Source organism: Hydra vulgaris, chromosome 03 (genome assembly GCF_038396675.1).
Source record: "Hydra vulgaris chromosome 03, alternate assembly HydraT2T_AEP".
Classification (NCBI taxonomy): Eukaryota; Metazoa; Cnidaria; class Hydrozoa; order Anthoathecata; family Hydridae; genus Hydra; species Hydra vulgaris.
The window spans coordinates 28,792,501-28,812,488 of record NC_088922.1 but is presented as its reverse complement, the minus strand read 5'-3'; the positions used below and the strand labels follow the sequence as shown (position 1 = coordinate 28,812,488).

At 28.3% G+C, this 19,988-nt stretch overlaps 1 protein-coding gene and 1 long non-coding RNA gene across 2 annotated transcripts; one reads left to right on the top strand and one right to left on the bottom strand.

The window, feature by feature from the left end:
• Positions 1 to 4,767: 4,767 nt before the first annotated feature.
• Positions 4,768 to 16,442, bottom strand: LOC136077699 (uncharacterized). The gene is made up of 2 exons (XR_010637197.1): positions 16,328 to 16,442; positions 4,768 to 5,250 (listed from the first exon to the last, which is right to left on the bottom strand). It is a non-coding gene; the product is annotated as an uncharacterized LOC136077699 (long non-coding RNA).
• LOC136077831 (uncharacterized) lies at positions 12,478 to 13,296 on the top strand. The gene is made up of 3 exons (XM_065791984.1): positions 12,478 to 12,500; positions 12,599 to 12,655; positions 12,791 to 13,296. Exons 1-3 carry the CDS (start codon positions 12,491 to 12,493, stop codon positions 13,294 to 13,296), a joined length of 573 nt encoding a protein of 190 aa, XP_065648056.1. The 5' UTR covers positions 12,478 to 12,490.
• Positions 16,443 to 19,988: the final 3,546 nt, after the last annotated feature.

The window sequence follows — 19,988 nt, the reverse complement described above, 5'->3', positions numbered from 1 at the left end:
GCAGTTAACTTTAATTTTTTTACAGGTCAAATTATGACCTGTAAAAAAATAAAAGTTGACTGCTTTTCTTAAATTTTATGGGTATATAAAAATATAATGGGTATATAAAATATAATGGGTATATAAAATATAAAAACTATAAAAATATATTTGAAAAAATCAAAAAATACTCTAAAAAAGTATATTATTCGAAATTACTAGAAAATGCAAATGGAAATACTAAACAAACTTGGAATGCTATTAAAGAAATAATTGGACAAAACAAATATAAAAATAATGTTCTGCCAAAAAAACTTTTAATTGACGGTGAAACAATATACGATAAAGCACTCATAGCTGAAGAACTAAACAGTTTCTTCATAAATGTTAGTTCTAATTTAGCGCAAAGTATTCCTTTAACTTCTTCAACATTTGATTCTTATCTAACAAATTCTAATAAAGAAATGAATGAGTCAAAGCTAGATATACGCGAGTTGCGGACTGCATTACTAAGCTTAAAAAGTAACAAAAGTGCAGGATCGGATAAAGTTAGCGTTAATATATTAAAATTAGTCTATGATATAATTGAACCATATTTGTTTCATATATTCAATCAATCACTTAAATCAGGTAAAGTTCCGGATAAATTAAAAATTGCTAGAATAACTCCAGTATTTAAGTCTGGAGATGAGTCAGAACCCTCTAATTACAGGCCTATATCTGTTTTATCTTGTTTCTCGAAATTGCTTGAACGTATAGTGTACAATAGGCTGTATAATCATTTAACTGAAAACAACATGTTATATAGTAAGCAATTTGGTTTCAAAAAGCAACACTCAACAGATCATGCAATAGTAGAGTTAGTTAATCACTTATCTAATGCTTTTAAAGAAGACTATTATACGTTAGGAGTTTTCATTGATCTGTCGAAAGCTTTTGATACGGTGAATCACTCTATTCTAATAAAAAAACTGGAATATTACGGAATAAAGGAGACAAACTTACTCTGGTTTGAAAGTTACCTTTCAAATAGAAAACAATATGTACCATTTGAAAATTTAGAAACGACCAAAAAAACTGTAAATTGCGGAGTCCCACAGGGTTCTATACTTGGACCCTTACTTTTTTTACTATACATAAATGATTTGTCTTCAACATCAAACCTATTAAATTTTATTTTATTCGCAGATGACTCAAATCTTTTATATTCTCACAAAAATATTGAAACACTTTTTACAGTAGTAAATGAAGAATTAAAAAAAGTAAATGAATGGTTTATATGCAACAAATTGTCTTTGAATGTTCAAAAAACTAAATTTTCTCTTTTTCACAAACCAAGCAAAACAAAGGAAATACCATTTATTCTTCCCAATCTTTTGATGAATAAAACTAACATCAAAAGGCAAATATCTGTAAATTTTTTAGGTGTGAACTTTGATGAAAAGCTATCTTGGAAAGTGCATATAAATTCTATAGAAAAAAAAATTTCAAAAAGCATTGGCATGATCTATAGAGTTAAGCCACTTTTAAATTTTAAGTCCCTAAAAAGTTTATATTTTTCCTTTATACATAGTTACTTAACTTACGGCAACATCATGTGGGCAAGTACTAATTACACTAAGCTAAAAAAACTTAATAGCAAGCAAAAACATGCTGTTAGAATCATATTTGGATCTGGTAGAGCGGTTCCTTGTGAACCTCTTTTACGTGTAATTGGTGCCCTGAATATTTTCAAACCTAATATCCATCTTGTTCTACTGTTCATGTATAAAACAAAATATGGACTGTCCCCCAAAATATTTGAAACTTATTTTAAAGTAATACACCATAAATATGCTACAAGATTTTCCGCTAACAACTTTGTTATACCAAAATCCTATTCTAAACAAGTTTCTTATTCAATTCAGAATCGCGGACCACTTTTGTGGAAAAGATTTCCAAACATTGTTTCCGGAAAAAAAAAATCTCTTCATCAGTTTAAAACTGATTCAAAACAGTTTTTTTTAAACGCAGATTTTGACTTATATTATTATAAGTCTTTCTTTTAAAAATAGATCAGATATATAATTTAAAAACTGAAAAACAAGTTAATTATTCGTATTTTTGTAATTATTCGACAAAAAAAAAAAAAAAAAAAGATTAAAATTTTTTGACAATAATCATTATCAAAAATCACATTTTCTCGCTTTTTATTTTATTTTTTGTGCGTATTTATATATACAAAGTTATTATATATTCACTTTTACTTTTACCTAATCTAGTTATGATATTTTACTTTATCTTTTATATATTTTACTTAAAATATATATAAAGTTTTATATATTAACTCTTACTTTTACTCAATCTATTTATGATATTATGTATTAAACGATATTTTACTTTATTTATTATATATCTTTTGTAAACATTCATTTAATTTTTCTTTTATGTTATATATTCTTGAAGCAACTTTGTAAAAATTATAAATTGTAACACGGTGCTTGGCGATAAGGCAAATTATGCCTTCTTCTTGCTCCGGCCATTAACTTAATTGTAAATTTATGGAAACTGTCAAATTTGTTAAACGGCAAAATAAAATAGAATAATAATAATAATGGGTAACAAATTATTTTTAATGCTATAAAACTCTTACGATTTCTTCTAAAACTCTTCAGATAAAAAATGTAATTTTCACTATCAAAGGTAGAAAAATATAATCTTTAATTTTATAATCGACATTTATCTAAAGGTTTTAACATGTACTTGTAATAAATAAGCACGTGCTTGTGATTCATATAATAAATTGATAACATTCCTTTAAGTACTGATAAATAAATTATATAAAACTATTATAAAAATATAATTTTATATTTATATTGAATAGAATTTGATATATACTGTTTATAACTTTATATATATATACATATAGTATATAACTTTATATATATATACATATAATATATAACTTTATATATATATATATATATATATATATATATATATATATATATATATATATATATATATATATATATATATATTATATATATATATATATATATATATATATATATATATATATATATATATATATATATATATATATATATATATATATATATATATATGTATATATATATATATATATATATAGTGGGCTGCATAAATATAGTCAGTTGTTTTTTAATATGATTTTTTTTATGTTTTTTGAAAATTTGAAGCAAATAAAAAAGTTAATAATTCAAATTGTTTTAAATTTTATTAACAGTGGTTTTATAAACTAATTAAGAAAAGTTTTTTCAAAAAAAAATTTAAGATTTTTTTTTTGAAAAAACTTTCACACATGTACAAATACATCTAGACCTAGATTCGACTAGTCGGATGCATAATTCTCTTGGAAATTCTTTCCAAAACTTTTTTAATACCTGCTGTAATTGCGCAACACTGACTATGCTCTCTTTGACCAACTCTTGTCTATCCGAGCCCAAATATTCTTGATGGAATTGAGATATGGAGAACGAGCTGGCCAAGGCATGGCCGTAATATTTTTCTGATCAAGCCACTCTTTAACCAAGATTGAAGTGTGAGCCGTAGCGCCATTGTGCTGAAAAATCCATTCTTGTTGTCTTCCGTAAAAAGCTCTGGCTGTTGGCAAAAGTTTACTTTCGAGGATCTCTTTGTAGTTGTACTGGTTAATTCTGCCGTTATAAATGCTGTATGACCCTGTTCCTTTATGAAAGAAGCATCCCCATAAAGGAACAGGGTCATTGGATTATTGGTACACAAAAACACTCTTTGAACTTTGAACGAATGTGTTCCTAGTTCCCATCCTGACAGGTCTGCAAAGCGAATTGCACTTGCAACAGTTTTACCCATATCATAAAGTTTATTTTTGATAGGTGCTAAGTTAAATGTTTGACTTTTTCAAAACATCTGATAGATCTGAATTGATTGAAACAAACGGAATAACTAAGAATTTTTTACAGTTTAACACTTACTTTCCAATTACTCCAGAAAATGCACGTGGACCTGATGTAGGCCCATCCAAATGAATTAAAAGTTGACAAAGGAGTAGCTCATTTGCATGGAGTTGGCATATAAATCATTGTAAAGATTTTCCGAATTCCTCCTCTAAAAGTTTAATTACTCTGCTTTTGTGACCTTTTGTTGATATTGGTCTTATTGCATCCTACGACGACCAAATTATCAAGTTTATCGTCTTTGTGCATTATACCTCAACTTATGGGAGGACATGTTTTTGCCTCTTTGTACCTCCTCTCTCTCTCTCTCCCCCCCCTCCCAGCCTTTAAACTAAAGAAATAAACTTTAAAAAGAAAATCAAAATTTAAAATCAAAAAAATATTTTATTACTTATGAAAAGTTACCGAAAAAACTTTCAAAACAGAACTTTGACTTTTGACCTTTTGAAGCCATAAATTTAATTTTCTTTAATGGAAGAGGGGTCTTTGCTATTGTTTTCTTTTATTAAGTTTTTCTCCCACCATACATTGGAGCTAAAATATTATTATAATTCCATTAATAATTCTCCCACCATACATTAGAATTAAAATAATTATAATACCACTAATAGCAGTGTTTTTGTCCAAGAATTCTATTTAACATGATGTCATCAAAATTTTCAAGTTTGCTTGGTAGACAATTTAAATAATTACTAAATTTTTAAAAAATATAGTACAAGCACTCTCGTTTAAATTTTTTTTTTTCACATATAACTTTTGGCATTTACAAAACTGCTTTTTTGAAATCTTACTTTTTTTATTGGCCATTTGAAAAAACCACAAAACTACAGACATTTTATCTAAATATGATATTTACTACCAAGATAATCCAAAGTTCTATTATTTTATCTTAATTTTCATAAAATATAACAAATTGTTGCATTAGATGATCCTTTTATGGAATCGCTAAACATTCCCAGTAACTCTATTCTTTGTATATTTTGAAACCTTGCACTTGATGCCTCCTTCTTGAGAGTCTCGGTTTTCGAAAGAGCAAAATGTGTCTTTTATTGACAATTTTTGAGATCTTCTACCAGAACAAGACAAGCAGAAATTATGTTAATAAGCTGTCATTAATAGAGCATAAACTTATTATCGATTTTAGTTTTATCGAACTGAGTACCAAAAAACTCCCAAAAAAATTTTCTGGGACACGGTGCAGAAGAGATATATATATACAAGCATGAACTGTTTTCAAAATGTTTTTTAGTAACTATATACCTTCAACGTGATCGAAAATAATATCCTCAACCAATATATAACTTTTTTTTATCTATGGTTAAAAAAAAAATACATTTTATTTTTATGTAATCTAAAATCATTTTGAATGTTATATTGAAATTTACCAGCAGTAAAAAACACTGTAATATATAAAATACTTATAAGATAAAGAGTCAAAACAAAACATCTTGATATTTGTATCTAATATATATACATACATTTTTATATACAACTTCATTTTTAACTATAAACTTGTGATTAAAAAAATCAACAAATATCAACAGTTCTTGCGGTGGGCCATGCTCCCTAAATACGGATTCCAATTGACTTACTACATTTTTGGTATCTTCGCGAGGCAACTTTCTCCAAATTGCAAACCGACTTGGTCCACAGTCAATCATTGTTAAATATGGCGACCCTTTATAGTCATATCACATATCACATTGTTAAATTTATCACCCTTTATTGTCATATCACAAGCAATTCGATACTATGTGTCTGGTACATCTAGCACTTCATTTTTCTATTTTATTGGCGCTGGATCAATTGAATTACATTGACAACATTTGCGAACACATTCTTCAACATCTTTTTTAATACCTGCGGAAGTCTTCGTTGCTCTGTAAACATTGTCCGATTAACGCCAAAATGATGCTTTGAGTGACAATTACGAATTTCTTCAGCAATACTTACTCCACATAGCTCTTTAGTATTTCTTCGTGAAAGCTCATTTAACCAAGTCTTTGGAACTCTAGTCAACACGTCAGCTTTGTTTTTGGAGGGCGGAACCCATTTTAACGCGATGTTTATATTATATTTTTTTATTAAGTCTTGCAATAGAGAAAGTCTCCTTTTAATAAGCATTTCTGATAATGCATTTGATCGAATCCTATGACTTTCAGTCAGCATACATTTTAGCCATCATGAACTGTTAATGAATCAGTGAATACTGACAGATTCTTTACATCCCACTTAGCAGCTAGGTTTATGCCACGCACCACAGCATCTAATTCAGCAATATTAATACGCATAACATCATTTATACTTCGAAGCCAGGCTGCATCCTCAATTATTACTCCATCGTATTCTATAGCAACCCCTATTGCCATGCTGCTAGCATCACACCACAATGTTGCTTCATTTTGAATCCCTTTAGCATTCCATTTCCCTTTCACAGAATCACAAACTTCTAATCGGCGCAATATTTTGATCAACCATGACTAAGCTTGATCTCCGATCATCGCAAGCATTTCCTTGGCTATGACGTTTTATAAAACTGCAGGCAATTCTGAGCCACCCTTCAACAGGATAATGACCTAATAAGTGTCCACATATTGAAAAAAGTTTCCGTCGTGTTACTTTTTCAGTTTTGATATCTTGTGACTTTGGAATGATGTTTCCACGTTTCCAACAAAGCTCCTTTTTTTAATTTCTAAACAGTTGCAAACCCAACACTCGTGCAGTATCACATTGCACCGGCTCCTTTGTTACCAATCCATAACACGCTAAATGATTTACGACCTTTTCAACTGATGTCTTTTCCAAATTAACAATTATGTCGTCAATGTAGTGGTCAGTTGCTTCACTAATACCTGCATTGAGATTCAATACACTGCCTAAGACTGAAGGCATTATTTTTGGGGCAGAGTTTAACCCAAAACCAAGACGTGTAAGATAGTATTTTTCTTCTTTGTAAACTACCTTCTGATACTCCCACAAACTCGGATCGATGTGTATTTGCATATAAGCGCATCTAAGATCAAGCGTTGCAAATTTGTCACCAACAGTTCTTCATTTTCTAACTTTTTCATCACATGCGTCACTTGAGGCATTATGTGAATTAATATACTGATTCAATTCGCGAAAGTCCAGAACAGGTGTTCGTATCAGAAGAAATGAACTAATGGTGTTGGCTGTTTATGGAGAATTTGTGAAAACGGAGGGAGAAGCTACAGTAACATTGATTATTGAAGGAAAAAAACTCAAAACATCAGTAATGATTCTGAAAAGTGTTGTCAACGGTATTGATGCTATTATTGGTATGGATGTCATTAATCGCTATGGAGGAGTGCATTTGTACAATGGAAAAGTTGAATTTGGTTTTGTTTCAATTCATGCAGAGAAACAAGCTGTTGGTATAGAGGACAAGGATTTTGATGCTTATTTTGATGGAAAAAAGTCGACAGCTAAATATAAATGGAAACAAGGTCAACAACGACTTAGAAATTCTGTCGCGCAGTACAAGGTAAAACCCCAGTTGTTACATCAATTTAATGACGAGATGGACTTATGAGTAAAAAATGGCTGGTTGAAACCATGCAACAAAGAAGAAAAAAGTACAATGGGGTTGTCCGGTTAATGGCTGTTGAGCAGGAAAATAAAAGAAAGATACGACCTGTTCTGGACTTTCGCGAATTGAATCAGTATATTAATTCACATAATGCCTCAAGTGACGCATGTGATGAAAAAGTTAGAAAATGAAGAACTGTTGGTGACAAATTTGCAACGCTTGATCTTAGATGCGCTTATATGCAAATACACATCGATCCGAGTTTGTGGGAGTATCAGAAGGTAGTTTACAAAGAAGAAAAATGCTATCTCACACGTCTTGGTTTTGGGTTAAATTCTGCCCCAAAAATAATGCCTTCAGTCTTAGGCAGTGTATTGAATCTCAATGCAGGTATTAGTGAAGCAACTGACCACTACATTGACGACATAATTGTTAATTTGGAAAAGACATCAGTTGAAAAGGTCGTAAATCATTTAGCGTGTTATGGATTGGTAACAAAGGAGCCGGTGCAATGTGATACTGCACAAGTGTTGGGTTTGCAACTGTTTAGAAATTAAAAAAAGGAGCTTTGTTGGAAACGTGGAAACATCATTCCAAAGTCACAAGATATCAAAACTGAAAAAGTAACACGACGGAAACTTTTTTCAATATGTGGACACTTATTAGGTCATTATCCTGTTGGAGGGTGGCTCAGAATTGTCTGCAGTTTTATAAAACGTCATGGTCAAGGAAATGGGATTCAAAATGAAGCAACATTGTGGTGTGATGCTAGCAGCATGGCAATAAGGGTTGCTATAGAATACGATGGCGTAATAATTGAGGATGTAGCCTGGCTTCGAAGTATAAATGATGTTATGCGTATTAATATTGCTGAATTAGATGCTGTGGTGCGTGGCATAAACCTAGCTGCTAAGTGGGATGTAAAGAATCTGTCAGTATTCACTGATTCATTAACAGTTCATGGATGGCTAAAATGTATGCTTACTGAAAGTCATAGGATTCGATCAAATGCATTCTGTAACCTGATCCCAAATATTTTCACTTGTGCTCATAGCTGCTTTGAAATTTCACCGGGCAATCCAGTTATGAACGCTCTTAGCAATAATTCCTCACTTTCAATGTTGGCCAAACCCATAAGTTGACGTAAACTGGCCAAATACACATCAACAGATTCACCGTCATTCCATCTCCGATCTCTGAACTTCTCGTAAGCTTTAGAACCACCGACTTCAAATGCATCTAGTAGAGCTTTTTCAATGTCAGCAGCGGCGGTTTTTTGGCTCTCCCCAAGTTACTCATATAATGCGAACGCACTGCCTTCAAGAAACAACGGAATGATCAATGAAAGATTGCCCATATTTTGCAACTCTCCCACTAGTTTGATCTTTTTCAGTCACACTACATCTCCAGATCCATCAAGCCTTCCAATCATTTTCGCCATAGATGCCATACTGCCGAAATAGCTTGTTAATACGACAACTTTGTTTTACTTTTATTTTTGACTTTTTTTGCAAAAATTTATTCAAAACTGTATCTGAGCCAAGTTGACTATGTTATGGAAATATTTCATTTGGAAAAATGAAATTCTTCACTGAAAAACCCATGTTTTTATCGGGTTTTGTCTCACATGCCCATAAATTTTTAAAAGAATGTCAAACATTTCGCAGCGTATGAACCACTGACCTCAAAATATAACTGGATAGCGTATACGGCAAATTTTTTGAAGCCGGTTTCGGCCTCCCAAGATGGCGGCGAATTTGGATGATTACAAATTAAAAAACTTTTGTCGCGAACTTTTATATCTTTCGTATATAAATATCATTTAATGTACAAGCCTCAAATATAAATATAATTTTCGGTTTTACTTAAAATTAAGAAAAACAACAAGAAAAAACACAATACTACATATTTACGTATTTTCTAAGATATATATTATATATATTGTAGTGTCACAGTAATTGGTATGACTCAATTATCGGCACTTTTCATTTTTTTCAAAAAATTATATAGCTATTTCTAGTTGAAAACTAAAAAATTATCAACGTATAAACAGAGTAACAACATATCGTGTACTGTTTGAGCAAAAAAATTTTGCTGGTTGTCAATTTCTTTATAAAAATTCTTATTTAAGTAAGAAAAAAACGCAATAATTTGCCGAAAACGTTAACCTCGATACGGTTTGCATATTTTGAAACCGTACACAGACTCAGAATAGGCCAATGATATATATTACATAGATATCTAACTCGAGCCGCGATTGTGAGGCAAATTTTTTATCGGAAGCCATATTGAATACTGGCAAACAACGCAAAAAAGTATAATAATATTTAAAAAAAAAATTTAATTTTACTTTTTTTACTAAAGAAATGGTTATATCTTGCTCTGCTTATGGTTGTGTAAACCGATTTACCAAAGGTGTTGCGATATCTTTTCATAAATTCCCTTTAAAAAATAGCGAGCTGTGTCAAAAATGGGTTGTGGCAACAAAACGTGCCTTATTTGTTCCTACGAAATATAGTTATATATGTAGTGTTCATTTTCGTAAAGAAGATTGTCATTATGAAAATGCGAATAAACCTCGTTTAAAGGCTAATGTTGTACCATCTATATTTGATTTTCCGGCGAAAATGCATTGTAAAAAGCCAATCAAAAGAAAACATGTTTCCAGGAATGTAACCGAGACATGCAATCAAAAAAAGATATCTCTTTTGTTGCCATCTTCTTCTCAAAATCATATTTTAACTAGTGTTGATTTTACTATTGATAACCTAAATAATAAAGTTGACTCTCCATCTAAAGTAAAGCTTAAAAGAAAAATTAAGACTCAAAAACTAAGAAGAAAAGAATTGAAAATCAATACAATGGCTGAAATTAATAAAAAACTTGAAAATGATAAGCTTATATATGCTGATACAGCTCAATTTCTTGATAATAGTTTTTCTGGTCTTGTTTGTGATTTATTTAAATCTGAACTAGTGAATAAATGCAAAGATCCTAGAGGTCACAGATATTCAGAAGAAGTGAAGAAATTTGCTTTGACACTTCATTTTTATTCACCTCGTGCCTATACTTTTGTCAGATCATTGTTTGCTTTGCCTTGCATAAGTTCTTTATCAAATTGGTCTTCATCTATAGATTGCTCACCTGGGTTTTTTAAAGATGTTTTTTCTTACATACAACAAAAGGGATTAGAAGATAATACATATAAAGATTGTGCATTAATCTTTGATTTTATGCATATTAAATCAGGTCTTGTTTATAATCTAAGTAATGGTAACTATGAAGGATTTTCAGATTATGGAAACAATATATCTGATCAGTAGCTATACAATTTGATCCAAATTGTATAGCTACTGAGGCTCTTGTCTTTATGCTTGTTGGACTTCAAGGTCATTGGAAATGTCCTATCGGTTCTATGTGAAAAGATTTCAACAACAAACTTGGTTTGTCTTCTAACTAAAGCAATTAATTTGTGTATTCAACACGGTATAGATGTTCACAGCATAACTTGTGATGATGCTTTTTCTAATTTTAGCGCAATGAAAAGTCTTGGTTGTTTGTTTGATAAAGTTGAAAATATGAAAACTCATTTCAATATTGAATCTTATGATAAAGTTATTTCTTTTATTCCTGATTCTTGCCATATGCTAAAACTTGCACGAAATGCATTATGTGATCTTGGTTTATAATTAGTAAAAACACTTATCTAATTTTTTCTTTCTACTAAACAGTGTTTCTCCATCAGTAGGTTCATCAGGAAGAATCTTCCTGATGAACTTACTGATGGAGAAACACTGTGTAGAAGAAAGAAAAAATTAGATAAGTGTTTTTACTAATTATAATATATATATATATATATATATATATATATATATATATATATATATATATATATATATATATATATATATATATGTATGTATATATATATATATATATGTATATATATAATATGTATATATATATATATATATGTATGTATATATATATATATATATATATATATATATATATGTATATATATATATATATATATATATATATATATATATATATATATATATATATATATATATATATATATATATATATATATATATATATATATATATATATATAATGTTTACTCATAATAATGTTTTTTTCATAAATATCAATTAAATTAGATAGCGATTCCACGGCTTAACAAAAAACATTTGACGTTTGACAAAAAACACGTAGTCTTCATAAACTTTGCTCTCTTATATCTTTTTGTATGGTTAAGCCAGCGCCTTGAGGTTTTTTGCATCAGTTAGTGTTACTCAATCTCTTTCCAAACATATATAGAACTAAGCTTTGTATGGCTTCATTTATATATTACCCATATCTTGAGACCACTTTTCATAAAAAAACTTGCCGCGGGAACGTTATTTTAAAACGAAGCTTTTGAAGGTAAGGATTCCTTAGAACTTAAACACATCTAATTCTTATGAAACTTTCCATATTTATTAAGAAAAGGACGAGGAATCTAATGGAATCTGGACGTTTTTTAACATTTATACAAAAAATTTTAGTTCTCAGCGTTTAAAAACTTCAAGGTTGATTTATTTAGAAAAAAAAGTGTTTTTGAAAAACGTCCAGATGGAAATTGCAAGTTTAGCCTTTCCTCTATTTAAAACAAGTCTTTATTTAAGTTTACCTAAAGAATTGGTACTAAGGATTTGCATATATAAATTATGTGTGTATATATATGCTTTTCTTCGCGTATTTAATGACGTTATATGTTTTGATTTTTGCGTTTGTTTTGTTTAAATAATGAAAATTATATTGAAAGTGAAAGTATAATTCTTAAAATTTTAATCAAATGAAAATAAATCTTTTACTTTTTCCCAGGTAAAAGGTCTGCATTCTTCAAGAAAGTTAAAATCTTGATTTTTACTATTTTAACTACAGGTTGCTCTTATTTAAACTGTTTTTTTCAAAACAAAAATCTAAAAATAGTTTTCAACAGAAGCTTACGAAAATGGAGTTGTGTAAGAAATTCTTTATTTCTTTTTATATTTGCCTCTATTTGTTTTTTGATTAAATACTATGAAATCTTGTAATAATTATTTTAATTCCTTTTTTTTAGGTGTTGACATTAACAGTAGTCTCACCAAAATGGTTGCTCCATCTATAAGTCAAGAAAGTAAGTCAAAATTATAAACTAGGAATACTGTAGCACAACTTTTTTTCATTTTATTAATTCTATTTATTGAAACCAAAGTAATCCACCCCTTATTTTTCTTTATGTCACTTAAATTAAGTTTACTTTTACTTTTAGTCTCTGACACTGTTTTGGATTATCTAAATATTAATGGAGGCATTGTATCCCTCAAAAATCCAGATTTGGTTTTAACCAATCGCCATTTTTTACAAATTTGTAAAGAAAAAGATAAATTTAACTTGACATGGCCGAATCTTTCAGTATTTTTTACATCCTTGTTTAAATACCCTATATCTAGAGTTATGCTGATCAAGTGCCTTCGAAAGTCAAAAGATTTCATTGCAAAATTAAATCGTGCCAAAAATTTTGATTTAACAAAGTATTTTTTAAGTTCTGCTTTATCTTTTATTGGTGCTTTTCCGGATGTTGTTGGTTTGTCACCTTCTGATGCTTGTTCTACCCCAACTTCTATCCACAATAGTGAAATTGTTCCAAATCAAATTACTGTTTTTGTATCTTCTGATTTAAACTTGCAAATTGCTAATGATGATTTTTTGTGTTCTGTTACCTTAAACTCTGTTGTATACACCTCTTTAGGAGATGATTCTGAATTTTCTTCTTGATGCACAAGTTAATGAAGTGAATCTGCCAGTTTCCAGTTTGGATAAAAAACTACCTATATTATCAGATGATTTGACCTATCAAATAGAAAAATACAAACAGAGAATTAATCATCTTAAATTACAAAATAGACAAATTAATAAAAGATGTAATGAATACAAAAGAAAATATCAAGCAATCTTGTCAAAATATAATGTCAGAAATGTCAATAAAAGAGAAGTTAGAAAGGATTGTAGGATTAACCAATTGTTGCAAAAAAATTTTAGATTAGAAAAAGAAATTGATTTGGCTAGAAAACGTTCACAATCAGATCGACAAAAGGCATGGTATTTTAAGAAAAAAATTGAAAACACTGTTTCGAAAACATCTGATTAAACGAATGATTCAATCTTAATGAAGAGTTTAAATTACTTTGAAAATCTTTCAGAAGAGCTGAAGGAAAGAGTTGACTTTTTTGAAAAAAATGTAATTGATGATTTTGAAGGAGGTAGATATAATGATGAAATTCGTTCAGTATATTATGACCTTTTAAGTAAAAATGTTTCTGTTAACAATCTTGAATCTGTTATCAGAACTGTACTGCAAAAAATGGCTGGAATTTCATGTGGCACACTTCCAAAAAAATCTTTGGCTGCTGAATTTTTTAGTGAAATGAACCTTTTATCAAAAGCTCAGGTTAGAGAGGCTATATTGAATAGTACACACAATATTCTTCATACAGATGGCACAAAGTATAATTTTAGAGAGATTGGTAGTTTTCAAGTCACAACGTCATCTGGAAGCTACACGTTTGGGATAGAAGATATGTTTTCAGGCGAGGCACAATCTTATTTTGGAGAGCTTAAAAATTTACTACTACGATATGTCTCAAATATTTTCTCCTGAAAAGGAAAATTATGAGGATGATCTTCGGAAGCTTATTTTTTCGTTCAAATCTTTGATGACAGATCGCACCATAGTTAATTCAAGTTTTTTTAACCAATTTAAACATTGGAGAGAAGCAATTTTGCCTTTTGTTGTTGAAAACTATGATCGACTTCCTTTAAATGAAAAATGAAAAATTTCTCAAATGCATCATGCTTTTTGTGGCTTACATGTTATCCATAATTTAGGAATATATGCAGAAAAAGCAATCATAGAATGGGAAAAAGTGGTTGAGCAGGAAGGTAGTATTCATGGTGGTTTTATAAATTCTCAAAACTCACGTACCTTTGATATTTTGTATGAACTTTCAAAACTTACAAGTTATAGACATGTCAATCAACGGAACGGGAAAGCTGATGAATGGAGGGCATTTTTGCGTAAATAATAATATTTTTACATTTTTAATAATAATATTTTTACATTTTTAGATATAATTTGTGCTGTTATACCTGCCTATTGCAGTTGTAAGTACTCCAAATTTCAGAAAGTTTGTTTGCTGTAAGTTATTTTCATTAAAAATTAAATTTTAACTTTATTGAAGAATCTTCCGTCTGTTAAATAGGTTATTCTGAATAATTTTGACAGATTTCAATGCCCTTTTGCAGTAATTTACTGACCGGTCTGTAAATTATACAATAATTTCAAAATGATGCATGATTTGGATTCCATGATTCCTTTATGCATATTTGTATGGTGTAATTATAATATAACCCCAAATTTTATTTTCCAAAACTAAGTAAATAAGTGAAACCATCAGTCTGTAAAATAGATGATTCTGATTAATCTCGTCAGATGAATAAAAATGGGACCATTATGAAAAACTTCGAGTCAAATTTAATAATGGTTGAAAAATATCAAATATATTCAAAGTTATATGCCCAAAATATATGCCCAGTTGGTTTGTGCAGCCTATTTGCAGTAATTTACTGACCGGTCTATAAATTATACAATAATTTCAAAATGATGTACTATTTGGATTCCATGGTTCCTTTATGCATATTTGTATGGTGTTATTATAATATAACCCCAAATTTTATTTTCTAAAACTAAGTAAATAAGTGAAAACCCTCAGTCTGTAAAATAGATGATTCTGGTAAATCTCGTCAGTTGAACAGAAAAATTTTGGGGTATTTTATTTTCTTATTCTTGCTGGATCACTATGGAAAATTTAAAGTCAAATGTAATAATGGTTTAAAAGTTATTCCAAAGTCAATATGACACCAAAACTAAGTAAATAAGTTAAAACCCACAGTCTGTAAAATAGACAAATCTGGACAATCCCGACTGAATTAAATAAAAACATTTTGGTATTATTTTCTTATAGTTGGTGAATCAATATGGAAAATTTCAAGTCAAATGTAATAACGGTTCAAGAGTTATTCAAGAATCAATATGACACCAAAACTAAGTAAATAAGTAAAAACCCTCAGTCTGTAAAATAGACAGTTCTGGGCAATCCTGACAGAATTAAAAAAAATTTTTTTTGTATTTTATTTTCTTAAAGTTGTTGAATCAATATGGAAAATTTCAAATCAAATGTAATAACGGTTCAAAAGTAATTCAAAAGTCAATATGATCCAAAAATACTCTCTTTTTTGGTGCCATATCACTGCAAATTTTCCATACTTAAGCCCTATACCTTTCGTCAAAAAATCATCAATTTTTGCACTACAAAAAATTCAATAACTTAGGATCCGCTTAACTTCATAGGTCGAATGACCCCTCATTTTTTAAGTCAGGTCAAGCTCAACACAATGATATAAATTATATATGCTTTTTTGAATTATAAAAAAATCGTCTGGAATGGCTATATTAGAAAAACACAATTTGCATTATCCCCAAAACCAGGTTTTGTGTATATTTATATTTATATATATATATATATATATATATATATATATATATATATATATATATATATATATATATATATATATATGTTTACTTATAATATTTTTCTTTTCATAAATGTATATATATATTATATATATATTTTTATATATATATATATTTTATATATATATTGTATATGATATAATATATATAGTGGAAATACTATTATTAATAGTTAATTTATTGTATACTGGTAATAGAGTATTTACTAAATACCTCCTTAATCCAAGCTATGTCCAGTTTTTTCAAAGCATATCATAAATAATAGCTTCTTTCCAAGGTAATTAACTTATTTTTTATAACTATAACCTTAAAGTAACATCAACTACATTAGGTTTACTAATATAAAAATAACATCCAGATTAAGTAATTATAATAAACTTTTTCGACAAAAGCGCAACATTAACTATACTAACAAGATTGTTGTGCCATTTTTAATAAATAAATCTGAACAGGTCAGACCTATTATTTAATGTTTATAATTTCTTGTAAAACTAATGGAGAGGTTCATCGCTAATTTACGATGTTTTGCCAGTATTCAATATGGCTTCCTTCAAAAAAAAAAGCCTCATATTTCTTAACGATATTTTTACGGAGTTATACATCTATGAATTTATATATCATTGGAATAGGCAGAGATATGCGCAATCTGATTCGCTGATTTTGAAAGAGAGGCATTTTGCGCGTATGTTTAAATCAAAACAAATGTCAAAAAACATATTGAATAATAAAAGTGAATTTGAGTAATTTCATAAAAAAATAAATAATAATAGCAAAAAAAAATTATGATTTTTCTATCCAATTTTGTGCAATATAGTACAAATACTTATACAAACCCTCACAACTCAAAACATCCGTAATTTTCAGAATTTTTTCTTAAAAATAAAGATTTCAAAAATAAGTTTTTTTTCTAATTGTTTTTATAATTCTAAGGTATAAAAAAGACAACCATTGTAACAAACTATAAATCAGATTGTGAAACTTGACTATGCTGTGATTCTCATACAATAGATTTTTTAAAACAGTTTTAAAATTTATCTACTAATATCAATGGACTATAATTAACTTGGTATAATTTTTTTCAAATTAAGTTCCCATTTATCCAATTATTTAGCAAGAAAAGTATTTTGAAACAATAGCCTAATTTCTTTTTAGAACTTTACTTTTATTACTCCCATATATAAATTATGTACAACACTAAAAAAATTTGAGAATATTGCTTATTGGTTGTTATAACTAGCCCAGATGATTTGCAACACTCTTAAATTAAAAGCAATTGTAAGCAAGAGCAAATTTAGATATCCTTTGATAATGTATAGTAATAAAAGATCACAAAGCATTGTAAGCTATTAGAAAAAATCTATAACCTGATGTCCACAAGTGTGTTTTGATATAGGAAACTGATTACCGAAAAGCAATAACTCTCAACTTACCACACCTTTATGAAAAACTAAGTGTAAAAAGGTAGAAACAAGAAAGATTCAAGTTCATGTTGTTGTTTATTTTAATTTCAAAATTCAATACATTTTTGTTGATATATAGCTTTTAACCTGAACAAAATACTCATTATTGTATTCTATAATTAATATAAAATGTGTATCCTTTAATAGCAACTGATGGTAAATAATATTAAATAAAGCAGCAAACTTTGATAAATTTTACATATTTATAATGCTAATAATTTATTTTACATTATATACTCTAGAAGAAAAAGAAAAAATGTCTGCTCTAAAAAAATTAGAAAAAAAATCTTAAATAAAATGTACTCCATATTTACAAATTTTATTTATAGTTTTATTATATAATTTTTAATATAACCAATAAAAACAAGTGTTCTTTTTTCAAATTTCAGTGAATATCTCTTGTTTATTAATATTAAAACAGAGATGCGTTATGTTTTATTTTGATGTAATATTAACAATTTTTTTGAAAACTAGCTTCTTCAAATGTAAAAGCTAATTTTGATGAAGTTATTTTTATTACAAAAATTGCCATAATTCACCTTTATTTGGTTAAATTTTTTGAATTTAATACTCAGTAAAGTTTTAATGTTCAGTGAAAAAACAAATATCACTTTTTTTGTTAAATTTTCCAATAGATTATTATCCAATTTATTATTTAAATTATTTCCATTAGATTAATATCCATTTTTCATCCTATATAATATATAAAGAAAAATATTGATGTACGCCTTATCAGCCTTCTTAAAATTTAGGTTGAACAGTAACTTCTTCAGGGTTCGTAGATTTATATGGAGCATGTAAGCTAGTTTGGCAAAACATCTGTAAAAATTTTCTTTTTCCAAAATTTTAAATGTTAAACTGTTTATAATTAACAAATTGGTATAAAGATGCAGTAACGAGCTTAGAACAACCTCTACCTCAGCTTAAAATTTATACTTTGCATATTTTGAGTACTTTACCTGTAGTCTGGTGCAATTGCATATAAACTTTGTATCGAGCATTAAAACGTTTTCATTAAAACGATTGATTTTAACTACTTAGTTTAGTTTTTTAAATCTTTTTTTTTTTCAATTACTGCAATTCAAAAAATGCCACAATCATTTACCATAATCCACTTTTATTTATGCCATAATCCACTTTTATTTATGCCATAATCCACTTTTATTTAGTTAACTTATTTGACTTCAATACTTTTTCTTGCTTTTAATGTCAGTGTTTATATGTAACTGTACAAAAATTACTGTTCTGTAGACAAACATAAATATCACTTCTTTTGTTAAATTTTCAAATATTTTATAACTTAATGCAACCTGCCAAAATTTTTATAAATTTTAAAAAAGTTTTTAATGGTTTAAGACGATGTTTTATTAAAGTTACTTAATAAAAAAATATATCAGCCTCCTCCAAACTATGGTTGAAACAAAGCATGAAAACAAAATCTCCTCAGAGCTCATATATTGACATAGAACATGTAAAATAGTTTTGCAATTAGTACAAATTTTCTTTTTTAAAAAACTCAAATTTTCAACTCTTTATATTAAACATGTAAATCAGTTTATAAATAAAGTTCTTCACCAGTAATCACATAAAACTGCATATAAACTTTGTATGCAAAAGTGCTTCACTATTAGTCTCGTACAACATACTTATATAAACTATGTATTTGAGAATGCTTTAAGGCCAAGAGCATATTTTAAGAGAAACACATTTGTAGATTTTTTCAAATTTACTTCAACACATTTTTTTTTTTCGTTTCTTAAAATTAAACAATAGATAAAATCTTCATCACCAAGATAAACTTTATTGAAATTTTTACGAGTGAAAATTCTCTTGTACAAATAGATTATGATACATTTCACATACTCTGAAGAGTACTAAAATAAAATGAATTTCCTGTGTTGATAGTAACACATGACTTGTATTGATAAACTTAGTATATCATTACTTTGAAATTTATTTAAAAAATCTGTTTGTTTTGATTTTCATTATATTTTTCAAAAAAAATCGCACTTGCCTCTCTTTCAAAATCAGCGAATCAGATTGCTCATTTTTCTGGCTATTCTGAGCCTGTATAGGGTTTCAAAATATGCATACGGTTTTCGTTTCTGTAGAAAACGAGAACATTATTTTGATTCCATAATTTATTAATTATAATCAGAAGTCCAAAATGTCACCAAAGGCAATATGAAATGTTATTTAAAATTTAACACAGTAATTTTTATTTTACAATAAAAATTTCCTGAGTTATTCTTTTTTTAAATTTGGGTGCCGATAATTGTGACAACAACTCAAACATTTGCATGGCAATATTTTTAATTGGATATGTTTATAACTTTTAAAAAAAGCTTTTTTTCTAGCTTTTGTTTTCAATATTAATTATATTTAACTTATTACTAAATAATACAAAAATCAAA